We start from the raw sequence: 27187 nt of genomic DNA, 5'->3' as shown, positions 1-27187 counted from the left end.
GGGTAAAGCTGAGAATGAAGTAATTTCCACACAAAGCAACTGAATGAATTAATGTTCTTTAAGTTTTCAAATCCCTTGAAGTTAAACATTAATCTTTTTGTCCTTAATATGCATTTATATGACAGAAAGTTAATTTAAAATGTTTCTCAAACCTTGATATGTCCACCATATGTATCATAACTGAAGAACTGACACTCCTTTTCAAGATAGCAGGTATTTTCTGTCTCCCCCTTTATTAGGATATTTCTTGTAAGAACTCCAACTTCTGCTCTCATGTCCACTCCATCAATTATTTCTCCTACATGAGGAAACTGAGGGTTTTCTGTCCAACAACATGTTTTGTAGCAGAAGGGAAAAAAAAGAAAGAAAGTCACCACAGATAAAAACCAGAATCAACATATATAAAAAAAAACAAGTTAACTGCATCAACAAAAACTGTGCATTTCTCTTCCTTAATGTGCTGGTCTCTCTTAGCTTCTCTTGTGGTAGATATATTTTTCTTTTTAATAAGAAACTAATCCTCAAAAAATATCAGCATTTTATTTTCAAATATGTTTTACAGTTTTGATCCAACAGTTTGTAAACAGAATGGAGGAAAAAGTAAGAAAAGTTTAATGTAATAATGTTTTAAATTTCTTGTGAAACACAGGTGCAGACTTGTTTTTAAAAGAAAAAAGATGCTGGCTGCTTAATCTGTTTCAAAGACAAATTAAGAACTGAAAGTGAAGCCAAAACACTGTTTGAAAATGCTGTATTTATCTCCTCCTAAAGAAAAAAGGACTTGCTTTCCTAACTATATCCCCTCTTTCTTAGGTAGCTATTCTGAAGATGCATAAGCTCAGAATTAGAGAAAAGGAGATAGTCTAGTTTTATACCCTTCATCAAAAATGCAATCAATTTCTCATTGAAACTGAGAAAATGATCTGGTTCTGTAAACCTTAAAAAATGCATTTATGCATTTATTGATACTCTGAATACAGACTATCACTATCCCTCCAAGCCTTAAAAAAAAGGATATAAGCCTAAACTACCACAACATGAAGCAGAACTAAGAGTGATACCAACACTGTATCTGCCTCTGAGGATTTAAAAAGACCAGACACATCTGTAAATGGCACTGCACTCCTCTCCCTAAAGGCTTGCCTATTGTTTTTCCCTGTATTTGACTAGCAGCTAAAGAAATCAAGGGCAGACAGAGTAACCAGGGCTCCTACAACACAACACTTTTTTTGTTTCTCTACTACAGAAAGGTCAAACCAGCAAAAAAACTATGAAAACAATGCAAGAAATAATTTCAAAGGATGGTATGTTCTTCAGCATGTCAAGTTTATCATTACACAGAAAATTCATTCTCTGTGGAACAATTATGTAGGGTGGTATGGGGATTTTCTGAAACTGTATAAATTACTATGTCAAAGAAAATTATATTGAGGGTGGCAAAGAACCCCAACTGGGAAAGTTGACTCTAAGTCCACCCCCTTTAATATCTTTTTAGTTTAGCCAGGATTTACATTAAAAAAAAAAAAAAAAAAAAAAAAGGCCAATATTTTGTATTTTATGCCATATTGTAAATCTTGTGAAAACTAATTTTTTTAACCCTTAAAAGCAGCTGCCTTTTCATAGCACGTAATTTCCAGGATGAAATAGTCTACACACATACTATTCAGTGGTGACATGAAGCTTCTTAAACTTCATGCTGCAACCTTCCAGTTAAATTTGTTCTTTAAAACACTGTACCAAATAAAACACAGAACATGACGCTTGAGAACAAAGCCCAGAAATATCATGTTCAATAGCACCAAGTTAGCTCTGCAGCTTCATTCAAACTGGTATTCTCTGATGGTGTAATAAGGTAAGCACAGATATGCTTTCCTCATATTTGAGATTTTTCAATGCAGTAAAACATACATGACCCATACTAAGAAATGTGTGAGAAGCAAATTTCACCGCCAGAGGGACAGACAGACTGGCATTTCCTTAAGGCACAGGTGGACAGGGAAATCTGAGGGTGTTGACAGAAAACTTCTGAGAATCAAGAAGGAGAAGAGCAGTTTGCAGAAGAGGAAGTTGCACTGTGCAGAAATTAGTGGGACAAAACCAGACGGAGAAGAGCACCCGTGAGCTGCTGCAAACTAACACTGCAGAACAACACTCGTTAGTTTATGCTATGGAATGACACTGCAGCCCACCAGGAGCGAGAGGGGAAGCTCTAGACCAGAAGCTGGAGGACACCAAGGGGAAGGGCGGCACCATGGAGCAGGTGTGGAGCAGCAGAAGGAAAACAGAGACGCCAGCATAGCTGGCAAGCCAGTCTCTTGGGAGGCTCTTGTGATGTCAAGCAGAATGACTCACATAATAAAAAGAAATTGGTCAACAACATGCACGACCATTTACTTGTGCATCACACCCAAAGGAAAACCAGACTGCAACTACTCAGGGACATCCTGTGAGAGCAGAATCTTGGAAGGGCCACCTATTTTATAATCATTTTGTTGGGGAAGTGATAAAAAGGAGACTGAGAGAAAGAATAAAAAAAGAAAAAAGGTACAGGTTCAAAGGTGGCATTTTTCTTTTTTACTTCCTATTTTTATTTCTACTTTTTTAATAACACAAGAAACAGAAAAAATTATAATGATAATAGTTCAAAAGATGAGAATGACACTAAAAGCAAGGGAAACAAGTCATGACTGCAACAGCTATTCAAGCATGTATAAAGAGTACTTGTGAAAAGACAGAAAGGAGCCAAGGAAGGAAAACAAGCCTAACCCTACTGTAAAAAAAAAAAAAGGCATTCAATGAGCCTGGGAAGAAATGAGAAAGAAAAGTTAGCATGGTGAGCTTGCTCCTTTATAGCAAGAATAATTACACATCCGTGTATGTGGCAACAAATCCATACAGCAATTTGAGAAAAGGCTGCTCTTTACGGCTTCCACTCAAGAGCCTATCCAGCAGCAAATACACATCTCACACAGATCTTCAAGTGGCGACTGCTCTCATACCTTTGACTTTAACCTGATGCATGGTACACTCTGGGCAGGGAAGGAGGGTGAATTCCTCTGTCTGATACATCGAATAGTCTGTACTCGCAACCACAATCCTGTCTCCAGGCTCCCAACTACTAACATCATCCAGAAGATTCAGTATTACTCCACCCACTGCTTCCACCTGGAAGCCTGATATAGGGACACCTAATTGGAAAAAAAAAAAGAAAAAGAAAAAAAAAAAAGGATTATATTCACCTTTATATCAAACAATTCCCAAGAAGATACTGATAAATGGTGACTGGAATAAACTATGATTTATTTTTTTTCTTCAAAAAACCCTGCTATCATATGGCAGTAATTTGTAGGTCCAGCTACTTCTGCTTGTTTCGACTGACATTTTTTTTGCTATTTTAAACTCTACAGATGTAATCAAGGACTTGGAAAACAAAGTGTTTTTTAAGCACAACTAATAGAACAGTTTGGCAGACTAAATTGCACACACATAGAATTTCATTGGCTTACGATGAATTTGCATAACTTCAGCTGCTTTTGCTAACTCTTGAACCTAACTTTACAGCACCAGTAAGTAAAAGATGTATTTTGGTGGATTACTTTTTTAAAATGTAAATCTATACATTTTCATGGGGTTGTAATGAACAGTAAAGGGGTAATACCAAATAGCTCAACTGCCTAACAAATAAATTCATGACTACCATAAAAATTTTTTGAGGAAAACACAATAGCATTTAGTAATTCTAAAAACAGAAGGAGATGATTACCCATAGAAACTCAGATCAAAGATATCTTAAATTTTTAAAAAAAATTAATAAAGGACAAAAGCAAGCAAGTGGCAGGTTTCTATATTTTTATACCACATACTCAATTTTGTATCAGAATGGCTGCCTAAAGTTCAGCACTCTAACAGCAACCAAAAATTGTAACAAGAATAAAACATTTCTTTTGGCTTTTGTAGGTTTTTTTTTAGTACCATGATCAACATCTCAAAAGCTTACAATTAAAAATATACATGACTGCCAAATTACTAAAATAAATTTTAAAAGCATCAGAACCTATCTTCATCTAAATATACTAGAATTTAGGAGTCAATATTATGCTGCTCACATACTATATACAAACTGAGTGAGAAAATAGGTAGAACTGAAGAACTGTGTCCTCCTATTTCAATCATAGCAAGAAAAAACAACTTATAGAAGCATTCAAAAATTTAAATTGCAACCAGAAGTTCTAGTGAAAAAAAAAATATAAAGTATTTTTTTTCCTTTTCCCCAACTGTAGGATTTCACAAAACACTTTCCTACCATCATTCCATTCGCTGTAAGCTCTCACAACAAACTTCTGACCATCCACTGTGAAAAACTCTTTTTGAGCAAGAGCTTTCCCACCAGTGCTGTGGTTTTCATAGTTTCTCACTGATTCATTACAGGAAGAATTTCCACCACCTATGACACCAACTAAAGCCCAGGCTTGCCTGTGAAAATCAAAAGTGAATGTTTAAATATAATGGCCCTTTAAAAATTCTTTACAAAACCCGGAAAAAACAAGGAGCATAGTAGTCATAAAAAACCCTTTTGCTTGCTCTTCCAAATTAATTTTAAAATGCAACTTCAAAATGTAGAAGGAAATGGGCAGTGGATAATTAAGTTAAAATAGTATAAAATAACTGGGTGTCCTATATACAAACTGGCAAATACAAGAGCTCTTACTTGGGAAGACTTTCAAATACATTTTTAGTAAAACATTCAATAAGATATTGATATACAATATTTTTCCAAAAGCTTATTGTTAAGAGATGTGTGACAGAAGCCACACAGGATTCTACTCCCAAACAGCTTTAGCAGGGCCCAGGAGGAGAAGGAGTCAATGCCAATGCTCCTGCCATAGCCCCAGCAACACCCCAAAGGGGCAGTCAGGACTCCAGGGGACCATGTGTTCCTCAAGCCAGCAGGGATGGACACAACCAGCAACAGCCACTGGTGCTCACCCCTGTGCTAGACAGGCAATAGGATCTTTCCTATTTGAATCTTTCAGGATGCTCAGACCCAGAAAAGGAAATGCATGCACAACCTTTGTACAATATACCACTGATATGTGTTTGAAAATTAAAAGCAAAGCATGCACCACAGAAAACTGCCACCAAGTTAAAAAAATAAGTTTCTTTTGGTGTCCTTTACTACTCTGTAATGCAAAGGAAGCAGTCGAGATCATCTATTAAAAAGCCAGACAATTTTGCATCATTAAAGCTGAATCATTCATCTCAAGTGAAAACAGTGTCAGCTAGCTGGACTGCAGGCTGTTGCTAATGATTAATTCAAAGGCAGATATTAAACCTACCTTCAACCCAGTTGCCTTTATTTTAACCCTTCCTGAAGTTTTTGTTGATTCAGATCAGAAAGCCAAACAATACTTTAGGCATTAACATATTCACAGGAATAGTACATACTGGGACAGCTTTTTGGTAGCAGCAGCAAACAAGTTGAACATTTCACATACTGACATTTAAAATAAAGTTATTTTGATGCATGCTTTGGATTTCACATGTTGCAGGAAGAAGTAGAAGGGGAGAGGGCTGTAATGGAGTATTCACCTCCATGCTGACATCTTTTTCACTAGCTTTAAATGTTTAAGAAGCCGGCCCCTGCTTTTCCTGAGCAAGCCATCAGGGAAAGCTTCTTGCCTATCTTCCACCAAGAACAAAATAATTTTATGTGCTTACAGAGCCTTTACTGACTAAGAAAAGCAGACAAGAATCAGTTCAGCAGAGAGGGAAAAAAGGCTGTTTCTTCCCAGTTACAGGATGAAGTTCCTCATTTCAGACAAACTGGTGTGGAGGTCATAGGCAGAGACAAATACCAGAAACCTACACGCACCTCTCAGGGCAGGCTGGGCTGGCTGCACCAGAACCTGAGCAATCTGAAGCCACACAGGCTTTGCTGCTTTCAGGAAGTGGTATTCTACTATAGGACATCCAGGTCTTGACACTTTTGGCCAAACTGCTTCAGAGGCGAGAGCATTCCATCCCACACCCCTGTGCTTACATAGCCAGTGACACAAATGTACTCCTGACAGGAACTGAGGTCAGAACATGCCATCCTGACTGACACGCCAGCCTGCCTCTGCCAAAGCACAGGGAGGAAACTAACTGGAATCCAGATGTCAGGGGATAGTGAGGGATAAGAATAGAATGGAAAAACCAAATGACCAATTTCCTGGAAAATACTGGACAATACAAAGAGGTTATACAACCATCTTAATAGAAGAAGAACAACAGACTGATAGGCAGTTAGGAGACTGGGTACACTTTTCACTTGTATTGCCAACACAGAATCACAGAATCATTTAGGCTGGAAAATATCTCTAAGATCAAATCTAGCCTTTGACTGATGGGCACCTTGTCAATTAGACCGTGGTACAAAGTACCACATCCAGTCATTTCTGGAACATCTCCAGGGATGATGACTTCACCATCTCCCTGGACAGTCTGCGCCAATGCTTAATATCCCCTTCCATTAAGAAATTCCTCCTATGTTGAACTGCAAACCTCCCTGGATGTGGCTTGAGGTTATGCCCCCTTGTTCTGTCACTGGTTGCTTACAAGAAGAGACTGACCTCCACCTGGTTTGTAGAGAGTAATAAGGTCTCTCTGAACCTCCTTTACTTCAGGCTAAACATTCCCAGCTCCCTCAGCAACTCCTCATATGACTTACATTCTAGACTCGTCCTCAGCTCATTGCCCTTCTCTGGACATGCTCCAGCACATCAACCTTTATTGTATTAAGGGCCCAGAACTGGACACGGGACTCAAGATGTGGCCTCACCAGTGCTAGTACAGCACTGCCCAGTCCTACTGGCCACATTATTGCTGATACTAGCCAGAACCTTCTTGACTGCCTGGGCACAATGCTTTGCGTTGCCCAGACTAGTGTGGACAACCCTCTGCAGTAGAAAGCCAAGTTCAGAATGTGCACTAAACTAAATGAAGAGCAATGAAGAGCAGTGCAAGTTTCCTGCTTTAATAATCCCTGTTTTATCTCTTCTACTGTCTCACCATCCAAATCCTGACCAACTGAAAAGAATGGCCAAAATATATAGAAACACCTTGTAACTGCATTTCAATCACAAAATAATTTTACAAGTCAGGTCCTTTGAGATCTCAGTGGGGAGGTAACGTACTTTTATTTCAACAGCACAGGAGTATGAATAAGATGTTTGATACCTGGGATTAGTATCCCTTAGAAACAACGTTTTGGGTTGGAAGGAACCTTAGAGATCATTTAGTTCCATTCCTTGCTCTTCCAAAGTCATACAAATTAAAAGCTTCACCTAGAAACTGTTATCTATGTCTTAGTTTAATTTCTAGAAAGAACAGTGATAGCAAGTAATTTCAAGTAAAAAAGTCTGTCACACAGACACCAGTCTCTGCACTGTACTGCTAATTGAACACTACTACTGCAGCACTATGTACAGCACCAAGAACTCTCTGAAAACTTTATGGAATGTCAAAGCTTAACAAATCCCCACAGCAAAACTGCGTGTCATCTTCACTCAGCACAAAATGGAAAATAAATTACTTACCTGTAACTTAATCCTCTGACAAACTTACTTCCCAGAAGATTTTGAATAGTCACTCTGGTTTCTTCCAAAAGATTTTTAGCAGCTGAATCTCCTACAGCAATAGCAATAATGCGACCAGGATGCCCATTTTTCAGTAAGTTCTGGAGCTTTAAGCTTTCCTCTGCAAATTCATGAGTATCAAACTTCAGCACTTCCAAAACCTCTGCTGTATCTTGATCGATCACTCTAACATTTAGTCCTCGGGAAAAATTCTTTTGAAATGTATAATGACCATAGGCCAGCCCTGAGAAATACATAGTCTTTGACAGAAGAGTCCATGATACCTTCTGGTGCCCGTGCAACTCCAGTGTTCCTTCAGGGCCCACGCCAATAAATTTTTTGCCAAATTCTGGCACATCAGCACCTTCGTTTGACTTCCCATACAAAATAATAGTTGCTTTGGATTTATAGCGGCATTTCTCTGCTCCAACATGAAGCATTCCACCATCCTTTATCAGGATAAATCGAGTTTTCAAGGTAATATTTTTAGAACCTTCTTTATCATCACCAAAAACAAGTAAACCTAAAGGAAAAGAAGTATTTCTGTATATCAAAGCAAAATTCGGAGAGACTCAAATAACCAAGCTCTGCAGTAAGAACAGAAAAAAATACAGATTTATTTTTCATACCCATGAATTAAGCTGTTATGTTCTTACATATATTTAAGAATGTTTGGGAAAGTAACTGCTACCAATTGTGATTTATCTTTCTAAGAATTTGCTGATTTATTCCAATTCTTTTTCTGCCTGTTTGATAGGATTACTAATATATAACAGTTACCATTGGAGGACAAACAGATTCAGTACCACGCAGGCTACTAAACAACCTTGTTTAGTAGAAATAGAAAACTACATCAGTGCTGCACTGAAAAGATACTAGAGTATCATCACAGAGAATTCATCTTTCGAATTATATACTCAACCTGGCAGCAGGCTGAAAAGTAAAAAAGCATGGGAACTGGTCAGTAAGCTGCAAGATGAAGTTTCAACATATTTTTATGCAATCACAGAAAAAAATCTGCATAAAAAATATGCAGGACACTGAAGCAAGGTAGCCATTTTGCTATTTCATACCTCCATCCTGTATAACTATAGAGTGTACTGTAGCGTCTGAGTTCAGACGAAACAAATCCCCTTTTTTGATAATAACTCGTTTTTCAGGATCTTTGCCAGGGCTCCAGTTTTTAAGGCGAGGATTCTGATCAGGACAATTCTCTGCAATACAATGTGAAATCCAACTTTAAAAAAACAAACATCATCACATCAATCAAGGCGGCATTAGAACGAACACAAGTAAGAAAAGGTCAGTCACCCACAAAGGACTCCCACATCCTTCTGTGCTTTCAATACTGCAGTCATTGTATTTGAACAGCCAAAAAGACATCTGAAAAACAGCTAAAGTCTCAGGAGTAGGAAGGCATTTTATTTTACAGAATTAAAGTACTATTGACCACACATTGTTGACCATACTTTTGAACCCAAACAGATTTTTCTTTTATTTGCTAGGTCACCTGTCAAAGATAAGTGGAATGCAGTCAGACAGAGAGCAATCACACTGCGCACTGGAAGCCTTAGGTTAGCCTAAGTAGGCTAACACGGTTGCAAAGCATCTCACCTCCTCAAGTCTCAACTCCGTCAGAAAGGCTGATCCCTTCTTACTTTTAAGCATTCAAATTCATTCTTTCAGTGGAAGCTTGCAGGAGGGACAAGACACCCTTAACATACTTAGTATAAAACTTAACTAGCTAGAGCAGTTTCCTGGGAGATGAGAAATTTCGGTCTAGCTTAAACACTTCCTTAGGAACTCAGTTTAAATATCAGGCTACAAACTACACAAGAGCAGAGACACACACAGTCCTTGCTGAAAGCCATGGCACTACACAGACTGTAAACTGAGCTACAAGGCCAGAGAAGGAGAGGAAACAGCAAGAAGTGACAGCTTGTAGGATTTCAGAGTAAGTTACAGCAATGCAGTACTTATACCACCCACCTCTTCAGCAAATTAAGCATCTGAGTAATGTGGAAGCATAGACATACTATAAAAACTGGAAAATATATTCCTTGGATTATCTTATCAAAATTAAAAATTAATATTTAAAAAATTAAATATTAAAAATATTTTTCCTATGTAAAAGACAAGAAAGAAGTTGCCAAAATAAACATGTTAGTGGGCCAACTGAGGTTAACAGCCAAAATAGCCTTTTCACATCTTGTGTTCTGAAGAAATACACCTACACTTCTAAAGTGCTACTTCGGATGCAAAAAGCTATCAGAAACAGTCCATCCTTGCAATATCTAAAGAAACCAAAACGAATTCACAAGTTTAATACAAGCCAGCCTTAGTTTTGCTAACAGAAATGTTCTTCCTTTAGTATTAACTCTCCTTAATTCAAATCCCTCACAACTCAGGAAAGCTACATAAACCAAGATTCAACTACCAGTGGGGAAACATTAGCAAACTGCGAAGGGCAGAAGGCATATAAGCATTATAAAAATAAAAACAAAATAAAATCTTTTGGGAGGATCCTACAAAGACAGCTTTCAGAAAATGTAATTCAATATGAGGGAAAGCCAAAACGCAAGGAGAACTACAATCAGCAAGACTGCTGAGCACTCACCAGATAAAGGCAAGTCTACTGCCTGACTCATGCAGAGTCCCTAATCCCTTTTCCCCAGACACCACACACACAAGCACTGTGAAGAAACACTTATTTCCTGGCTGGTAGCAAAGGGCAGTGTGAGGAAACCATGAGTCAGCAACCTGATGACTTCTGCTTACTGTGATTCAGGGAAGAGCAGATCTAGTGACCATATAATTTTCTATTGAATCAGAAAGAAAACGTATAAAACAGCAACTAAAAAAATCTATAAATTTAAAATCTATTGTACATTACAATCCAGCAACAAAGCCATCAGAATCAGAAACAGGCACTCCTGTAATGCAAACATGCTTTTGGGGCACAGCGGGTCAACTTTTTGGCAAGCAGATTAGATGTGTTTAGCAAAAGTATTTTGAAATTCTCCCTTAGCAGTTGTGGTGGGCTGCATGAAAACATCAAATATTTAGAATTTCACTGTATGTTATCTCCAAATTTACCAAGTATATTTTAGATTACAGTTACTGCCTTTAAAGTTTATTGAAAGTTAAATAAAAACATAAGCACAGACCAGAAACCGTTAAGTAGTGATGACCTTGCCAAATTTAGGCACTCATGTTGAAAATTTTTCAAGTCAAGCCTCTGCTTCAAAACATTTCTGTAAAAAATGGGTCAGCATTCTTTCAGGTTTAATGGCTTCTATTAGAGCTGGGGGGGAGAAGTAAAATTTCTGCAGGTGGTGGAGGAAAAGCACACCATCCCACCCCTAAGAAAGCATCTTGACCCCAAAAAACATCCCAGTGCTAGAACCTTTCATAGAGCAAGCACATGAAATTTGACAGGAGAAAAAGACAGGCAGGGAAGTTTTCAAGGTACAACTAAATAGTTACTTTCTACTTGTTTAGACATCATGTCCGGAACTTTTAAGAACTCTGGGAAAAAATTATCAGTGTTATCTTATGCTCAGCAGAAATTTATCAGACTTTGGCAGCTAAATTTTCTGAGGATCCTGTTTACCCTGGGCAAGGTCCAGCTGAGAGCTGCAAGAGCGAAGAACTTCTCCATCTCCCTAGGTTGTCATTCTGACCCCACATCAGAAGCCCGGGGAAATAGGGAAGGAAATTGCATTTCCATTTCTGTCCCTGATCTCCAGTATTCAGGACTCCTTAGATGAGTCAGGAGTAGATGTCAGGAATACAGATGCAAGGAGGAAAAAGAAACCAGCTGAAAAGCAGGAATAGAAATGCTGACAAGCAGCATTTTCCTTTTGGAGAAAGCATGGTGGAGGTTTAGAATTTATGTGCATTTACTACCAAGTGTTACATTCCTTCCATTGCCTTTTAAGCAGCTATTAAAAGTTCTGACAATATGGATTTCCAACTAGCCCTGAAGAAAAGCACACCTAACTGGAACTGGTGTTGTTTACTGCAGTACCAGACATGCTCGGGTCAGAGCTATTATGCACGTGTTAATGCACATTAACATTTCAGCCTGCTGGGGAACTTTTGGGGAGTTTCTGCAACAGCCATACTGCAAGATTAAAACATCAGCCAGGCTTTCCCTAGTGCCTCTAGGAGTTTCTCTTGTCTCAGGGTTTCACAGTACCATAGAATAAAAACAGCTGGAAGGGACCACAGTGGGTCATCTGGTCCAGCCTCCCTGCTTAAGCAGGGTCATGCCAGAGCACATTGCATGGAATTGTGTCCAGACAGTTGTGAAGTAACACCAGTGAGGGATACTCCACAGCCTCTCTGGGCAATCTGTTTCAGTGCATGGCCACTCACTCCTCATATTAAGGTGGAGCTTCTTATTAACTCTTGTCTTATTGCACAACAGAACCAAGAGCCTGGCTGCACTCCAAAGTATTTCAGAATGTTAACTGGGTAAGTCACCCTCCAGTATCCTCTGGATTTGTCTGTAAGAAAAGTACTTACAGCACATGTACCCGTTACCAGCAATCAGTATCACAGCAAAGGAATAACCTTCCATTTTCCCAGGTTTTGTTATTTTCCTTCATAATTATTAGGAAAGCTCAGTAACTTCATCCAAGGAGGTATCTCAGCAAGCCACCACCAAAAGCACTTCAGCTGTATACGTGCATCTGAAATCTTCAGTTGGTTACCTGATTTGTTCAGCCTGTGTTGCACTGAGTTTGGAAGCAGCATCCTTTGAATGACTATGTCAAAAGCCACTGAGAAGTCTGTTATTACAGTAGCCAACAGTTTCAATTCAAAATCCTGTTGAGCTTTTAGAAACCTGACTACTGCCTTAAAAACAGCCAAAAACTCTAAACTCACCAAAACAACTCACACTCCAAATTGTACTACCAATATTTAACAACTGCATCACATAGCGTTCTCTATGAGTGACTGGCTAGATGGATGTACACTTTGTAATCACATCACTTTTGATGCTTTACAATTACTAACACATTTCAGAGATTCTCCAAATTCCAAAAAAGTTGCCCAGTTTTCTAAAATGAGCTGAAAACAAAAAATCAGGGCTAACAGTTAAAAAAAGGTCCCTGCCCAATTTGCATATAAACAAAACAAACACTGCTGTTTGTTTTTAAACAGTATTGTATTTATTGTATTTTAAAAAACTATTAGCATAGGTTCTCAAAAATTTTAGAATTATTTTACTGTAACATTTTTATACCGTCTTCCTCAGTTACCACTGAAACAGGTAGGATTTAGTTTTGTCTGCAATTTGTGAACCTATGAGTTCACCAGTTGTGCAGATAAAAATAATTATGCTATTAAAGCATTCATGCCTCTTTCACCCCTCAACAATAATCTTTATTTACTGCTACGCCTTTCTGTTTCATGTAAGTAAATCAAACCATACGTAATAAAAACAACACTGATAACAAAAACAGGAGCTGATCTTTTCCCCCAGTCTCTGCCTCCTTCATTGTATTAATCGCAGGGAATGTCCTATTAACTTTCAACATTAGTCCTGATGCTGAATTACTGAGTTATGTTCACAGGTAGCATAACTTCTAGGATGATTTTCTTAATGAACTTACCATCTGGAGCATATTTTGAAGCTATTCCCAAAAAAATCCCCAGTGCAACAAAAAGTGAAAGGCTAGAAATGGCAGAGCAAATAAGAGTATTTTTATGCCTGTTGGCTTCTGCCTGTCGGCGGTGCTGCTCCACTGGTAAGGACGGGAGTCTTGTCTGGGCTTCTTGTCTTGCCGAGGTAAATTCTGCTGCAGCATGGCTCTGCGAAGGTGGTGGGGGACGGAGAGGGGCAATTCTCCCCAGGACATACCCCGAAGACCTGTGACTGCTCCCGTTCTGAGGATGGAGGAATGCAGGGGAGCTCCCCCTGGTATCAGTGCCTTGCATGTTATAAAGTCACTGGAACACACACATACACAGGGGGAAAAAATAAGAGACAGGCTTTCAGAATACAGAACAAAATACATAAAACAAAACAAAAAAAAAGAAACATCAACAAATGGCAATTTTAAGCCACATGTGTCAAGAACTGCCACTGAAGCTGTGACTATTTACAAAGTATCTGTTACTCAGTTGCTACTGGTCACTTGCCATGGTATAACTGCATGGAACAATAGCACATGTGTCTTCGACAAAATTTAACTCAAAAACATGTGGTGTGGGAACCCAGTACAGCCCAGACCATTTCTTCATAATTCCAGTGGGTATTTTTCAGAGTATTTTCACAGTTAACTTGTATTATGAGATTAAGAAATATGAACAATGAGATAGCAAAGCAACCTTTGCTTCCCCACAGTTACGCAAAGAATGTCTAAACGTATTTTTTCTGTACAGAAGCTGAACAAACTCCTCACTTTCCCTTATGGAAAAGAAGCTGAAAAAGACAAGCCTGTCTTCTACACTGGAAGCCCTAAAACCTGTTTAAATTAAAATACCAAATACTATTTTATTTCTAGTTATGCTGATGCAACTTAGGCAACACTTTTAATAAGCTGAGGTGTACAGAGACAGCAAACTCTTAACTTACTCATAGCAATTGCTAGTAGAGGTGCATCAGGAATGGTTCTGTAAAAAAGTCACCTGCATCTTACTTAGCAAACCCTGTGATTTTTCTCTGCTGACATGCCTGGATTTGGACACAAAGACTGGAAGCAACATGACTCCAGATCTCTGTACCTATTGCCCAGAAATGAGTGCTGTTATTATTTCAGTTACTAGTATTGTTTCCGTCTTTCTTCTGAAGCACACCAAGAGGAAAGCGTACCAGTGTCATCACTGCCTGGCCCATCCTCAGCAGCAGTTCTAACTCATCACACTTGTCTAGTTTAAGAGACAAACCTGCATTTGACAGTTTTCCCTGGTTTTCCAGTCAGCAGTGTTGTATGGAGTGTTCACAAAGCTGCCATAATTTTTTTCCCTCATTGCAAGTAATATTTCTTGTAGATGAAATCTTTTCAGAAGGATGCTCAGAAGTTTGAGTTAACTGAAACCGAACTTTTGAAACGAAATCCTGAAGGGGATTTAGGCATAAGTCATGTGCATTAAATAGGAAAAATAAAAACTACTAATAATGGAAGAGTATAAAGGTCCTCTTTCTGTTCTATTAACAAAGGGAAGTCTGAGCCATACTCTGATGTGTCAGGCACGCTGATGAAGGAGAAATGTGACAACTGTAATCTTATTCTGAGAAGCAGCACAGGAGCCTTTTGTCCCACATGCTGCAAAATCTGATACTTCACTGTTTCAAGGAAAAAGAGCTGTTACTATTGAACAGGCTGGATTACCCTTTCATGGGAGAGACAATGCATCTCCAGATGTATGCACAATGACAATGAAGGCACTGAAACATTAACTGGAGTTAAGCTATCCCAGAGTGCAAAAATTATTCCAAGTCCTCCAGAAGTGCTTCTTGCACCTGTTCATTATAACAAATTAATTTTCAGCATTCTCCTTTCTGTTCTTTGACAAACCTAATCCTAGGCTCTCAAACTTAACTGCCCAATCTGTTATGTGCACTGTGGAACAGTTTGCTTTAACCTCATGTGCTTTTACTCTCAACTTACCATCGCTCAGCAGTGAAAGTGATTTTTGTGTTTTAGATGTGGTATTAAAAGCTGGATAGAGATGGAGCTTTTCATCTGATTCAAAAACAGTATTTATGACTAGCTTCTTAATTAAACATTTTAAGAAATCTGATCCAGGATTGAGGTTTTGGTGGGTTTTTTTTAGTTTTTTGTTTGTTTGTTTTCGTTTGGTTGTTGTTTTTTTTATGGTTTGAAACCCCAGCTCCTTAAACTTGGTTAATTTTTCAGTTAGGACATTTTTCTGTTACACTCAGGAAATTACTACAGTGTTCCTTATAGTGTGATATCAACAGTTAAAAAGTTTTTCAACTACTCAGCTGTATCAACTGAATCCAGATTGGCTATGCAAGACTTGAAATAGTTTTACAAAATAATTTTCCCACAATTCTTCCCACCAAGGCCTTCTAAAGTACTGCCAGACCTCTAAAGAAATAATTTTAAAAACCCCAGAAAACATTCTTTACAGCAGCCATTGGAAACACTTGTGTCATATTTCAAGCATATTCTGTATTGTAGAAAGCTTTCTGCTTTGTTTGCAAACCTCATCTTGGCAATCATAAAAGGTTTTCAACTATCCCACTCAAGTGAAAACACAGCTTACCCCAAGGATGGGTGGGAAAGAGACAGCAGAATTGCTGTCTTACTCCTTACAAAATAAAAATAATTAAATTAAGCCAATGAGATACTCAGCACATTCTAAAGACACACCATATAGTTTTTCCATTACAACAAGCAGTAACCATTGCAATACTTCCTTCCCTCTTCATGTGTTATTTGAAATTCTCTAGCTGAAAAAAGATCTCTTCTATCCTGTAGAGCAGCTACCAGCTTTTTTGAAGGACAGACTGATAATCTGATTCAAATTATTGGTTTATTTCCACTCTGTGGAAGCCTTTAGAGAGAACCACACATAAGCATGTATAATAACTGTACGAAGGGCCAGTTTTGCCCCAGAAAATGCAATAATTTGGCTGCACAAAAAGGGTTTGTATGTCATAAATACAGCATGAATTTTACTCTGCAAAGGCATTTACAGAGTAAAATGCAGGACAAAATACCAAAACTGTTGAACCACTTTTGCTTGAAAGTTCCTATGCACCTGAATTTTCCCACATTTCCCTTTGACCTGTGCCTATGCTGAGGTCTCCTAAAGGAGATCATGATCTAGGCATATCTTCCTGATGGTCAGTCCCAGAAAATAACACCTTCTACTTTTGCAATTATACTGTGGTAGACAGCATGGCGCAATATTTTGCTTCGCAGCTTGCTTCAGAGTGCTTTCATTAACAGTCAAGTTCTCACACTACATACATCAATTACCTAACTTTTATAAAGAGCTCTATCTGTACAAATGTGTTATTTGTCATGCCATTTACAAATGCCGCTGTCTCACTATTCCCAAACTTTTTGCACGTCAGCTTTCAACAGACTATTATGTAAGATTTTAAATCCATTATTCAAGACAGCTTTTAGTTAGAGCTACACTGCATGTGCTTCCAGCCCACCAGTAAGAGGGAAGCTTCCAATGCACAGACTCAGCTGGAGTGTCTCAGATGCTTCAGCCCACGATGTATCTGGAGTATCTCAGATATTTCATTGCCACCCATCTGCTGGATGACTGCACTATTTGCATATCATTCTTTTGCTAGAGTAGCACAGCTCCACACAATCCAGGTTGCTGCTCATGCACCCCTTCCTACAGTATGAGCAAGAAAACAAGTACTTCTCATACTGGTCACATCAGCCAACCCAGCTTAAACCACCCTAAATTTAAAAAAAAAAAAAAAAAAAAGAAAATTAAAATATTTATTTTGCACAGCTTCCAAGTGAAAACAGTGAATACCTGCAAGCCTGGATATGTCTACAGAGCTACTGAGCAAACAGATGTGGACAGCAAACCCCAGCAGGCAGACAGCAGTGAGCCGCTGAACAGGCTGCAACATCTCCCATCTCCTCAAGTATTCCTTCACCGCTTTTAATTTGTGCCACTACCACACTCTCATACAAGCCCACATTGTTCCACACGGTCAGAAACTGGAAACATATGCACTGCACAACCCGGGGATAACATATGAACCTCCTGAGACACGACTCTGTGCTCGGAAGCAAGCAGCATGCTTACCCGTTACTCATTTTGGGGCTGGTTTCCTGGAAAGAAATTGGCTTATTTTACCAGATAATTCAGAACATCACATGACACCACCCAAAAAGTGAGAAAAATACCAAGATATTTTACACTTCTGTGTTGTCAAATGCTAAGTATAATAAAACATGTCAAACATGCTAAAAACCTCCCACACCTGCACCATCTGAAAATGTTGTAAAGAAAGTTTGCTTACTTAGAGTGCAAAGAAATTAATGCTTTTCTTTAAGCATATTTTAAGGATCACAGGCCTTAAAAATAAAAGAGAAACCAGAAGAAATGACACGCTTCCGTTGATCTGGGCCATCAAACACCACCAGCCCCAGTGCTGACCTATTACCACACTGTCTAGTCTCAGAGAATATAATCCCCACTAAGGAAAAGACTGGAGAAAAACAACATACGCAAAAAAAATATTTCCCTATGCAACACAGCAGTAAATTTGCAATGACACTAAGCTGGGAGCAATGTGTTGATCTGTTGAAAGGGACAAGGGCTCTGCAGAGAGACCTGGAATGGTTGGATGGATAGACAGAGTCCAGTGGGATGAAGTTTAATAGGTCCAAGTGCCAAGTCCTGCATTTTGGCCACAACAACCCCCAGCAGTGCTACAGGCTGGGGATGGTGTGGCTGGACAGTGCCCAGGCAGAAAGGGACCTGGGGGTGCTGGTGACAGCAGCTGAACACGAGCCAGCCCTGTGCCCTGGGGGCCAAGAAGGCCAATGGACCCTGGCCTGGATCAGGAATGGTGTGGCCAGCAGGAGCAGGGAGGTCATTCTCCCCCTGTACTGGGCACTGGTGAGGCCACACCTGCAGTGCTGTGTCCAGTTCTGTCCCCTCAGTTTGGGAAGGACGCTGAGACGCTTGAGCACATCCAGAGGAGGCAACGAGGCTGGTGAGGGGCTGGGAACACAAACCCTGTGAGGAACGGCTGAGGGAGCTGGGGTTGTTTAGCCTGGAGAAAAGGAGACTCAGATGTGACCTCATCACTCTCTACAACTCCCTGAAAGGAGGCTGTGGTCAGGTGGGGGTTGGTCTCTTTCTCCATGCAACGGAACCAGAGGACACAGCCTTAAACTGTGCCAGGGGAAATATAGGTTGCATATTAGGAAAAAGTTTTCCACAGAAAGGGTGATAAAGTACTGGAACTGTCTGCCTGAGGAAGTGGTGGTGTCACCACCCTTGGATGTGTTTGAAAAAAGACTGGATGTGGCACTTGGTGCCATGGTCTAGTTGAGGTCTTAGGGCATGGGTGGGACTCAATGATCTTGAAGGTCTCTTCCAACCCAGCGATTCTATACCACAAAAGTTATAACTGCTTTCCTGGTAGAGGAACTTGTCTGGTATAAACCAAAGGGCAGTGAGAAACCAATGAAAGGGACAAGAACACAGTATTAAAAAGCTCCTAAGTAGAAACAATTACTGAACAGAATGTGAGGTCAGGCAAGCTTCTAAAGCATGACATGCACACATTTACAGACCTTCAAGCTGGTCAACTACAACAGAAATAAAAATTTCAATGCTTCAAGTGCCTTGGGAGTCTCCAGTTCAACAAATCTCAACATCACCACTAAGAACAATTCCAAACAGGATGCCCACATGCTTTCCTTTCTGGTCCCACATCCTCTCCTCCTGCCTCATTCCGAAATTACCTATTCACTAAGACAACAGACAGCATATCGGAAGCAACCTACTTTTCCACCCATGTACAAAAGCTGGAAGGAATATGTGCACAGTAAGATGCACTGCTACAGTTAAGTAATTGTTGGAAATCACATATTTAGAACATGGAATATTTAGAACAGCCTGAACAATCTCAGCTGAGTTACACAAAAAAAAAAAAAACAAACAACAAAAAAACCCTGTAAAAACTCTACTGTCATCTAGACATATATATGCTGTTTTCTGAATGCTTCCACCAAGTTTTCTCCCATGCTCAGTACTTTCAGAAGAAAATCAGAGCAAAAATCAGCAAGAAACAAAGAATGGTAAAAGTTACAAAAGTTTTAAGATAGGCTCTACTGCACTAGATTTTCTGAGTTTCCTGTGTAGCAACTAATAATTTTTAGTAAATTTCTTGGCACATAGGAAACACTTAAAATTGCATGATACACAACCATTGGAAACCACCTGAGCCAAGGTCCGTATGTCTTAAACCAAATCTTTCAAACCACAGAACCACTTCAGTACCACACATCAAGAGACAGAAGTGAAAGCATGCATTATATTTACAGTGTAAGAGAAGACCTTTAGATAGAAATAATCTTCATCAGCTGGTCTAATGAAATCTTTGAGAACATAAGCCTCTTTCCGGAAGAAACTTCAAATTTATATTTTAAAACTTCTATGCCTATAAACAAATAGGGAAAGTTGGACTACATATGCAAAACAATTAAGCTATTATCTATGGATTAGAAAGGATGATGAGGTGAAGGGGAGAGGATAGTGAGAAGATTGCATTCCAAGGGAAAGAGGTAAATAGACACTGGAATAGAATTTGTTTGTGAGAATAAATATGAAATTATGGTCAAGTAAAACCACTCTAGTGTCCATGGCAGACAGCATACACGAGAGCCATGAATTTCATTTCTACCCTCTTGTGCAGGTGTTTGGCAGATCACCATTAAGGATGAGACAAAAAACAGAGGGTATTTGTATATGAGAAATGGTTCCCTGCTCCAATGACAACTGGGCTTTTGACCTTCACATACAGTTTGTGTGAACAAGCTCTGCAGCACTCACCGCATCCCACTGCAGAAACTACAGGGACAAGTTTTTTCCAGTTTCTAGACACCAAACATCATCCTATAAGCTTTCAAGAATTCTAAATTGACCAGATGACACTGCTAAAAGGGTAAAATGGTATGTGACATTTCCAGTGAATTCTATTTTCCTGTCCTTTGTTTCTTTTTGACATAGTTTATCTTTATAAATTACTTATAAACTAGGGAGGTCTATTCTGTTTTACATTCGCTGTTTAAAAAACAGCATATTCCGGTGGAGGAAAACATGTAGAAACAAGTGAATTACTGACAACTTAAATACAGCACATCCAAGAGCACACCAGGAAATATGGCATGTGCTGAAATAAGCAAAATGAATGGAAAAATTTTTACCGCTCACTTTCAGAAATTAAATGTTTAATAATTTGTAAAAGAGATCAAGAGTGGAAACTTGCATTTTAGTCACCCATTTGCCATTAGCTTGCTGCATGAGTCACAGATTATTTGGGCCCCAAGCCTGTAACATGAGAAAAAGAAGTGGTCACTAGCCTCACAGGGACATTGTGAGAGTTAGTTTAGAGAACGCTTTGGCCTCAGCTCAGTGATGCATTTGAGTACAAGCCTACTTTTAAGTAAATAAATAGCTACACTTAAGTCAACAACTTGCACACGAAAGTGATGGATTTGCCACATTCACCTTAGGGAACCTGAATATGATGGTAGGGAAAAATCCAAATTAAAAAAAACAGGGAAAAGCATTTAAACTACTTCTCATACGGACAATAAGAAGAAGTGTACAGATATCTTCAGTCTCTAGAAAAACAAAAATCCTAACCAAACAGCTGCAGCCTAGGACTTCAAGGCAGAAAATTTTCTGTGTAATGGTAATACACTTCAGAGAGGTAAAGTTGAGTTCTGGCACTACCTTGAATCACTGGCCCTACAGTGCTCCTCCAAAGAGAGAGCTAATAAGATTAGATATCTATTATTAAATTAGAAAAGCACATATAAATAGATTATAAGCATATAGGAAAATACAGAAAATATAACAGGCAGTGGGGAAAAGAGTCAGATCTGATATTTAGCTTTCGTAAACTGATATATGCAAAAATACTCCTGAGTGTACACATATAATCTCTTAATCATCAAAGGGTTGTCATGTTTAAGTTATATTTAAAACATGAATCAGTGTAATGACACACTCTCTTCTATATCAGCATGTGAATTTCTTTTTTTCTTAGGCAAAGCTGTTAAATTTTTAGAAGTTTTTTCTCTAGTCCAACTCAAGCTTCAGAAAATATGTTACCCCTTTTTCTGCATATTTGAAGGACTGTCTCTGCAGATTTTAACTGTGCATCAACCACAAAAAAATATGCTCCTTGAAAAACTGAATTGTTGCAGCTGCACACCCACATTCTTTTGTCTTGCCTTTGTATGAGCCAAGTTAAATGAGTCTGCATTAAAAAACAATTAAGAGCTGCAAATCACATCCAGTCACATCCAGTGAGAACACAGCTGTGACATCAGCACCTCTTAGCTCTTTGAACCCTCAAAGGACTTTTCATATTGGTGATGAATGACTAAGACAGAGGCTATATGACACAGGTCCATAGAGTCAGAAGTAGCTGGTAGAATGCAAACAGTATTTTATGCCTCTTCCAAGGAGTAAAAAAAAAAAGCTGACACAGAAGTGTCTGAACCTGACTCAATACTGTATGCTTCAGACTTCAAGAATTTACATAGGTTCAGAAAGCAACAAGGTTGCAGAAGAGAAGTGAGTAGGGGGCTATTGGATCAATAACACTACCCCGAGTTTAGGAAGTCCTTGAAACACAAGCTGGAAGCAGTAGCATAACAATGTAGCTTCACCAGATGACTATTATTCACCACTGTCAGACATTGGGTAATTGCCTGCATGGACACCTTGCCTGAAGTGATGTGGTCACTCTTCTATTGCACATTAAGACCTCATTTAACTGTTTTTCACCTTCACTTTTCCAAAATCATCTCTTTCCTCTAAGGACCAAATCCCCCCCAACTCAGCCACTGCAACTCTCTGCTGAGATCAGCAGTACAAAATACACCTTAACCTGATTAATATGCCAAACTGATACGTGGTAGCTGAAACATTGTACAGTTTCCATTCTGCTGTAGGAACAGTGGCAATCTAGCAGAAGGGCACAGCACACACCAGTAATGCGTGAGGGCACAAAGCCTTGTGAAAAGAGTTTCTACTGATGAGCTAATGAAGAATACCTTGACTGTATATCTGAATGCAAACCCATGGTTCTAAGTATCTCAATCACAGACCCACATGAGTGAGTTTTTGGTGAAAAAGGAACAGTGACTATGATATGTTTGTACAATTTTGTAAAAAAAAAAAAAAAAAAAAAATTCTACAATTCTCCTTTTATAAAAAACAAACAGCATATTTGGGATATCTCAAAACTGCAAAATCTCAAACAGCAAAACAAAGCCCTGTAATCCACCATTAAGTATGCATTCTGCTGAGGTGGTGGGTACACTCATATTCTGGCTTACTACAGTGAATTCCATTCTAGGAAACTCCAGGAACTCTGCACCCTACTGCCAAGTACTGCAACATCCTGCCAGGTATAGCTAGTCATCTTGAATGACTGCACCACTCTTTTTTACATGTTCTTCTTAATCCCATGTGCCAAAAAGATAGAAGAGCTACTAGCACATACCCTTCCGTTAACCTACTTCACAACAAAGCAATAAAATCAGTTACAAGTTCTAAAGTATGCATTCTTTAATGCCTTCAGTATTTTCTTTCCATATTGGCAAATGCATCATTTTTCTCCCTCACATCTTTGCTCAACTTTCCTACCCCTTTTCCACTTTCTTTCTCAGTATTACTATTCCAGGAAAATATTTCTGCAGATTTCTACACCCACATCGACAAATAATTCCCATTTGTCTTGCCAAAAATACCTCTATTAAAGCAATAGTGAAATCCCTTTTGGTAAAAATAAGCTGTGAAAGTATCAAGCCTAATCACAATTTGAGTCCAAACAAAAAACTGCAATTTACAACACAGACTTGAATCATGTTTTGGTGCATACCATAGGTGATTCTACGGAACAGCCTTACGAATGCAAAGCATGAACCTTACTGAAAGACTTCAGATTATACTCCTATGATTTAATTTTTTAATAAACAGAAAGCAAAATTTATAGGTGACAATTTTCCCAGTAATTTCTGTCCAAAGTTTTTAGATCACTGTGTGGTGCAAACGCACAGATGGTGAAGAACTGTGGGACAAGTTTCCTTGAGGTCGTGCACGATGGGGCCCATCAGCCAAGGAGCTCCTTCAGGGTGGGGCAGAGCTAGCAGAGCTGTGTCCTTACAGCTGTGGAGGCTGCAGCATCAGCCTCCAGCAGACAACGGGGACCAGGTTCCCTCTCCTCCCTGGTTCCCCCCAGCTCTGGTGCAAGACACAATCAAGAGGAGATGGAGCTCCAATTCCTAGCACAGAGAGTAGTCAGAGCCTTCCCACAGCTAAAGAAGCAAACAGCTCCCCTCCTATTCAACAGGTAAGATAAACAAAATTGAGTCAGTGCTCATTTTCTGCAAACAAGACTTCCACAGCAAGAAGCTGAACTGACATACCTCAAAACACACAAAAACAGTTATCTTTTGTGTGCTAAACATATTTAAGCATGTTTAATAAAACATGCTAAAACTGTTTAATAAAACATTTCTGAAACACACTGGACATATAATAAAGGAAGTTAATGACTGTGCTTCGTATTTAAAGCACATTAACAGTTACCCATAATTAAAAAACATTTCTAGACCTGACTGTCCAAGGCATGCAGACATTTCTTTGCAGCCTTGGTGGTATGTTGTTTTGAAGTATTTAAATAAGACTGAAAAACACCTGTCCCACTGCACCCTGTCTTTACTTAAGGAAATAAAACCTAACTTCCTTTGAAGTACGAGCTACTCAAATATGTATCAACTCCAATTAAAAAAAAAAATAAAGCTGCAAAATAACCAAGGTAGTCCCACAGCTTGTCTTCTACCTATTTTTATATTCATGCCTTAGAGGAAAAACAACATTTTTTTGGTCCTCTGGTTTGTCAACTTGGAAGTGAACTGTAGCACTAAAAGGTAACTTCCAGTCACAGGAACAGTAACATCTAGGAAACCTTTAGTGCATTTTATAGGGCCTTCTGAAAACAATGGCTTTTATACACAGGGACCACCATCTTCTACTAGTCAGTGTCTCTTAACTAGCAACAAGTCAGACAAATTGGCTAAAAGCTTCCAGGCAATCCTCAACACCAGTTTCCCCAGAAGATACTGTGGGGCTAATGTGTCAATATTGGTCATTAAAAAAACCCACAGTGTGCCACTGGAAAACATCTAACCCCATCTCAAAACAGCACACATCACAGCTCCTGTTGAGATCATACTCTGAACTCCAGAAGACACTCTCATTTTAGCATGGACCTCACAAGACCTCTTGTCTTTGTCCTCCTCCCCTCCTTTCTTCTTCCCGAATCCCTTTGTATTTGGGGGCACTGCTTGTGCTTTACATGAAATTTATTTCCCTGGCCTCTTGGCTAGCTCAGGTCCCCGGCATACAGTCTGCTGAATGCTATATTAGCAGAGAGAATGCAGAAGGAGCAGGCCAACAAGCTTGATTTGGCAGAAGACTTCATATTTGTGCAGGCAGTGTGCTGGTTCCATGCATACAAAGCACCTCGAAGAGCTGTAGATTCCTAAGAACAAAGATGAACCTCCCTCCTCCTTACTGCTACCCATGGGTGATTTCACATCGGTAGCTAAGCTGCTGAAAATCTTTTTTCTGTAATTCAAGAAAACATAATAATGACACACAAAAATACAAAGTACTACTTTATCCACCCTATCACACTATCTCTGTCGAGCCACAGCTGCTACTTTGTTTTTAGAACTACTCAGAAATATAAAGTCTCTTCCCTTTTAAGGAAACCGTGTTACTAAATACACATGTAAAATACAAACAAGGGTAGTATCTTCAGCACACAGCCCTCATCTAAGCTGTGATGTAGCACAAATGCAGCATTAATCGCTGCACACCCTCTTTTCTTAGAGGGGCTGCGCTGATGTACAACTCTCATTGCTTCTTCACGTGCCTCTAGGCAAGTAAAGCAGCTGTTGGATATCAGTCACCAGGCCGGCATGCCACGACAGCCCGAGCACTTGGGGATGCCTATGACAAGCCAGCGCAGCCACGCCGCGATGCTGACCTGAGCCCGGTCGCTCTCCACCGCGATGCCGGCAGCACTGGACCGGGCGAGCCAACAAAGCCGCGGCCCCGTGAGCGCGGCCCCGCCGCCGCACCTGCCGCGGCCCCGCGGAGCGGCGCGAGGCCCACACCTGCCGGGCACGCGCGGCCCCCGGGCGGCTCCTCAGGGCGGCCGCGCCCCCCCCCGGCGGCCGCCCGGGCCTTCCCCCCCGCCCGCCGGCTGCTCCCTCCTTCCCTCTCCTCCCGCCGGCCCCGGGAACAAAAGAGGCCAGTGCGGCGGGGCCCGGCCGGCCGGGGGCGGCGGCCCGGCCCGCGCCCCGGCCGCCCCGGCACGGCCCGGCCCCGCGCTGGCCCCGGCCGGGCCGGGCGCGCTCTCCCCTGGGCCCGGCGCGGCGGCGCGCACGGGGCGGCGGCGGGGCGCTCGGGGGGGCGGCATAGCGCCCCCCGCCCGGGACACGGCGGGAGGCCGCCGGCTGCTCGCCAACTCCGCCGCCCCCCGCCTTCGGCTGCCGTCCTTACGCAATTGGCAGAGGCTGCAACCCCCGCGGGGCGACCCAGATCTCGGGCCCCGAGCGGAGGCGGCTGCGCCCCGCAGCCGTGGCCCCGCCTCCCGCGCTCCCGCCGCCTCCGCGCCGGGGGGGGAGCGGGGCCGCCCCGCTCCGCCCGCCCGCCCCTCGCCCGGCCCGGCCCGGCCCGGCCCGGCCCGGCCGCACCGCCGCCCTGCGCTCCGCTGCCCGGGCCGGCCCTGGCGCTGCCCCGCGGAGCCCCAACACTCCCGCTGCTGCCCGGGACCAGGTGCCGCCTCCTGCAGCCCCCGGGCCTGAGGGGGCAAGAGGAGGCAAAGGGTTGCTTTACATCCGTGCCCTACGGACCTACGGCTCTTCTCTGAGCAGTGTGGAGCAGAGCTGATTTGCAGCTCAAATACTGGACACAGTGTTAGATGCCGATGTCCGTGCTAAAGTGATAGTAACAAGAGGAGGAGTAATAATAATAATAATAATAATAATAATAATAATAATAATAATAATTCCACAGTATAAACGCGCAGGTGCTGCCTGGGCGGTGTGAAATGTGCGCGAGGTACGAGGGCAGCTGAAGAGCCAGGCGGCAGCGAGGGAAGGAAGACACAGCGGGCTGTCTCCGGAGAGGCAAAGGGCAGGGATGGAGGGACACCCGGAGCTCATGAGAGGTGACGGTAGCAGAGGGCAGAGACACGCGGCGGCTGTCGGTACGTGCAGGCTGAACAAAGTTACTTACGGTGGTGTAGTCCGGGCAGTGTGACCAGGGAAAAGAGCCGACTGGAGAACCTGATTCCACTTTCTGATTTTTTTGGTTTTTTTTAAAATTTTGTTCCTAATTAAACAAAACGTTTAATTAGGTTTCTAATTTTCAAACTAACCCCCAAAATGTTCTGAATGTCAGGGAACCCCTGCCTGTAGCTGTTACACAGCAAAGAGCATCAGTTGGTGTAGACATTCAAAAGAGACGTGAAGCCTCAGGGCACCTCAGCCTCTTAGGCTGTCAGCTTTGATGTAAATCTGACAACGGGCTTCTCTTAAGTTCGGGACCTCCCACCATTTCCGTGCAGCAAGGTTGGGCCACACTCATTACTAATGAGACAGTAGAAGAAAAAAAACCACCCTGATCGGATTCAAGATGCTTCATTGAAATGCTTCGGGAAACACAGGCATTTCCCAACATAGCTATTTCCTTGGGAATATTCCAAACAGATGAAGTCAAAGTGGTAACTCACTTGTATGTCTATGAACACTGCCCTACTAACTTTGCCTCTAGCGATT

The 27187-nt window shown here is 40.9% G+C and overlaps 1 protein-coding gene across 2 annotated transcripts in view; it reads right to left on the bottom strand.

Moving 5' to 3' along the window:
• CEMIP2 (cell migration inducing hyaluronidase 2) overlaps window positions 1-26893 on the bottom strand; it is a 50768-nt gene extending 23875 nt beyond the window's left edge. For both annotated transcript variants that reach the window (XM_005530356.3, XM_088054347.1), the window contains exons 1-7: window positions 26646-26893; window positions 13241-13577; window positions 8690-8830; window positions 7578-8139; window positions 4304-4473; window positions 3000-3188; window positions 153-322 (exon numbers count right to left, since the gene is read on the bottom strand). In XM_005530356.3, the coding sequence (XP_005530413.2) occupies window positions 153-322; window positions 3000-3188; window positions 4304-4473; window positions 7578-8139; window positions 8690-8830; window positions 13241-13565 (1557 nt within the window). In that variant the 5' untranslated portion in view covers window positions 13566-13577; window positions 26646-26893. The remainder of the gene's footprint in view (window positions 1-152; window positions 323-2999; window positions 3189-4303; window positions 4474-7577; window positions 8140-8689; window positions 8831-13240; window positions 13578-26645) is intronic.
• Between the last annotated feature and the right edge of the window lie 294 nt (window positions 26894-27187).

This window comes from Pseudopodoces humilis, chromosome 4, assembly GCF_049639895.1.
Source record: "Pseudopodoces humilis isolate 2021_Gansu_Grassland_sample_001 chromosome 4, ASM4963989v1, whole genome shotgun sequence".
NCBI lineage: Eukaryota > Metazoa > Chordata > Aves > Passeriformes > Paridae > Pseudopodoces > Pseudopodoces humilis.
The sequence above is the reverse complement of the archived record's forward strand: the minus strand, read 5'-3'. Positions and strand labels throughout refer to the sequence as shown.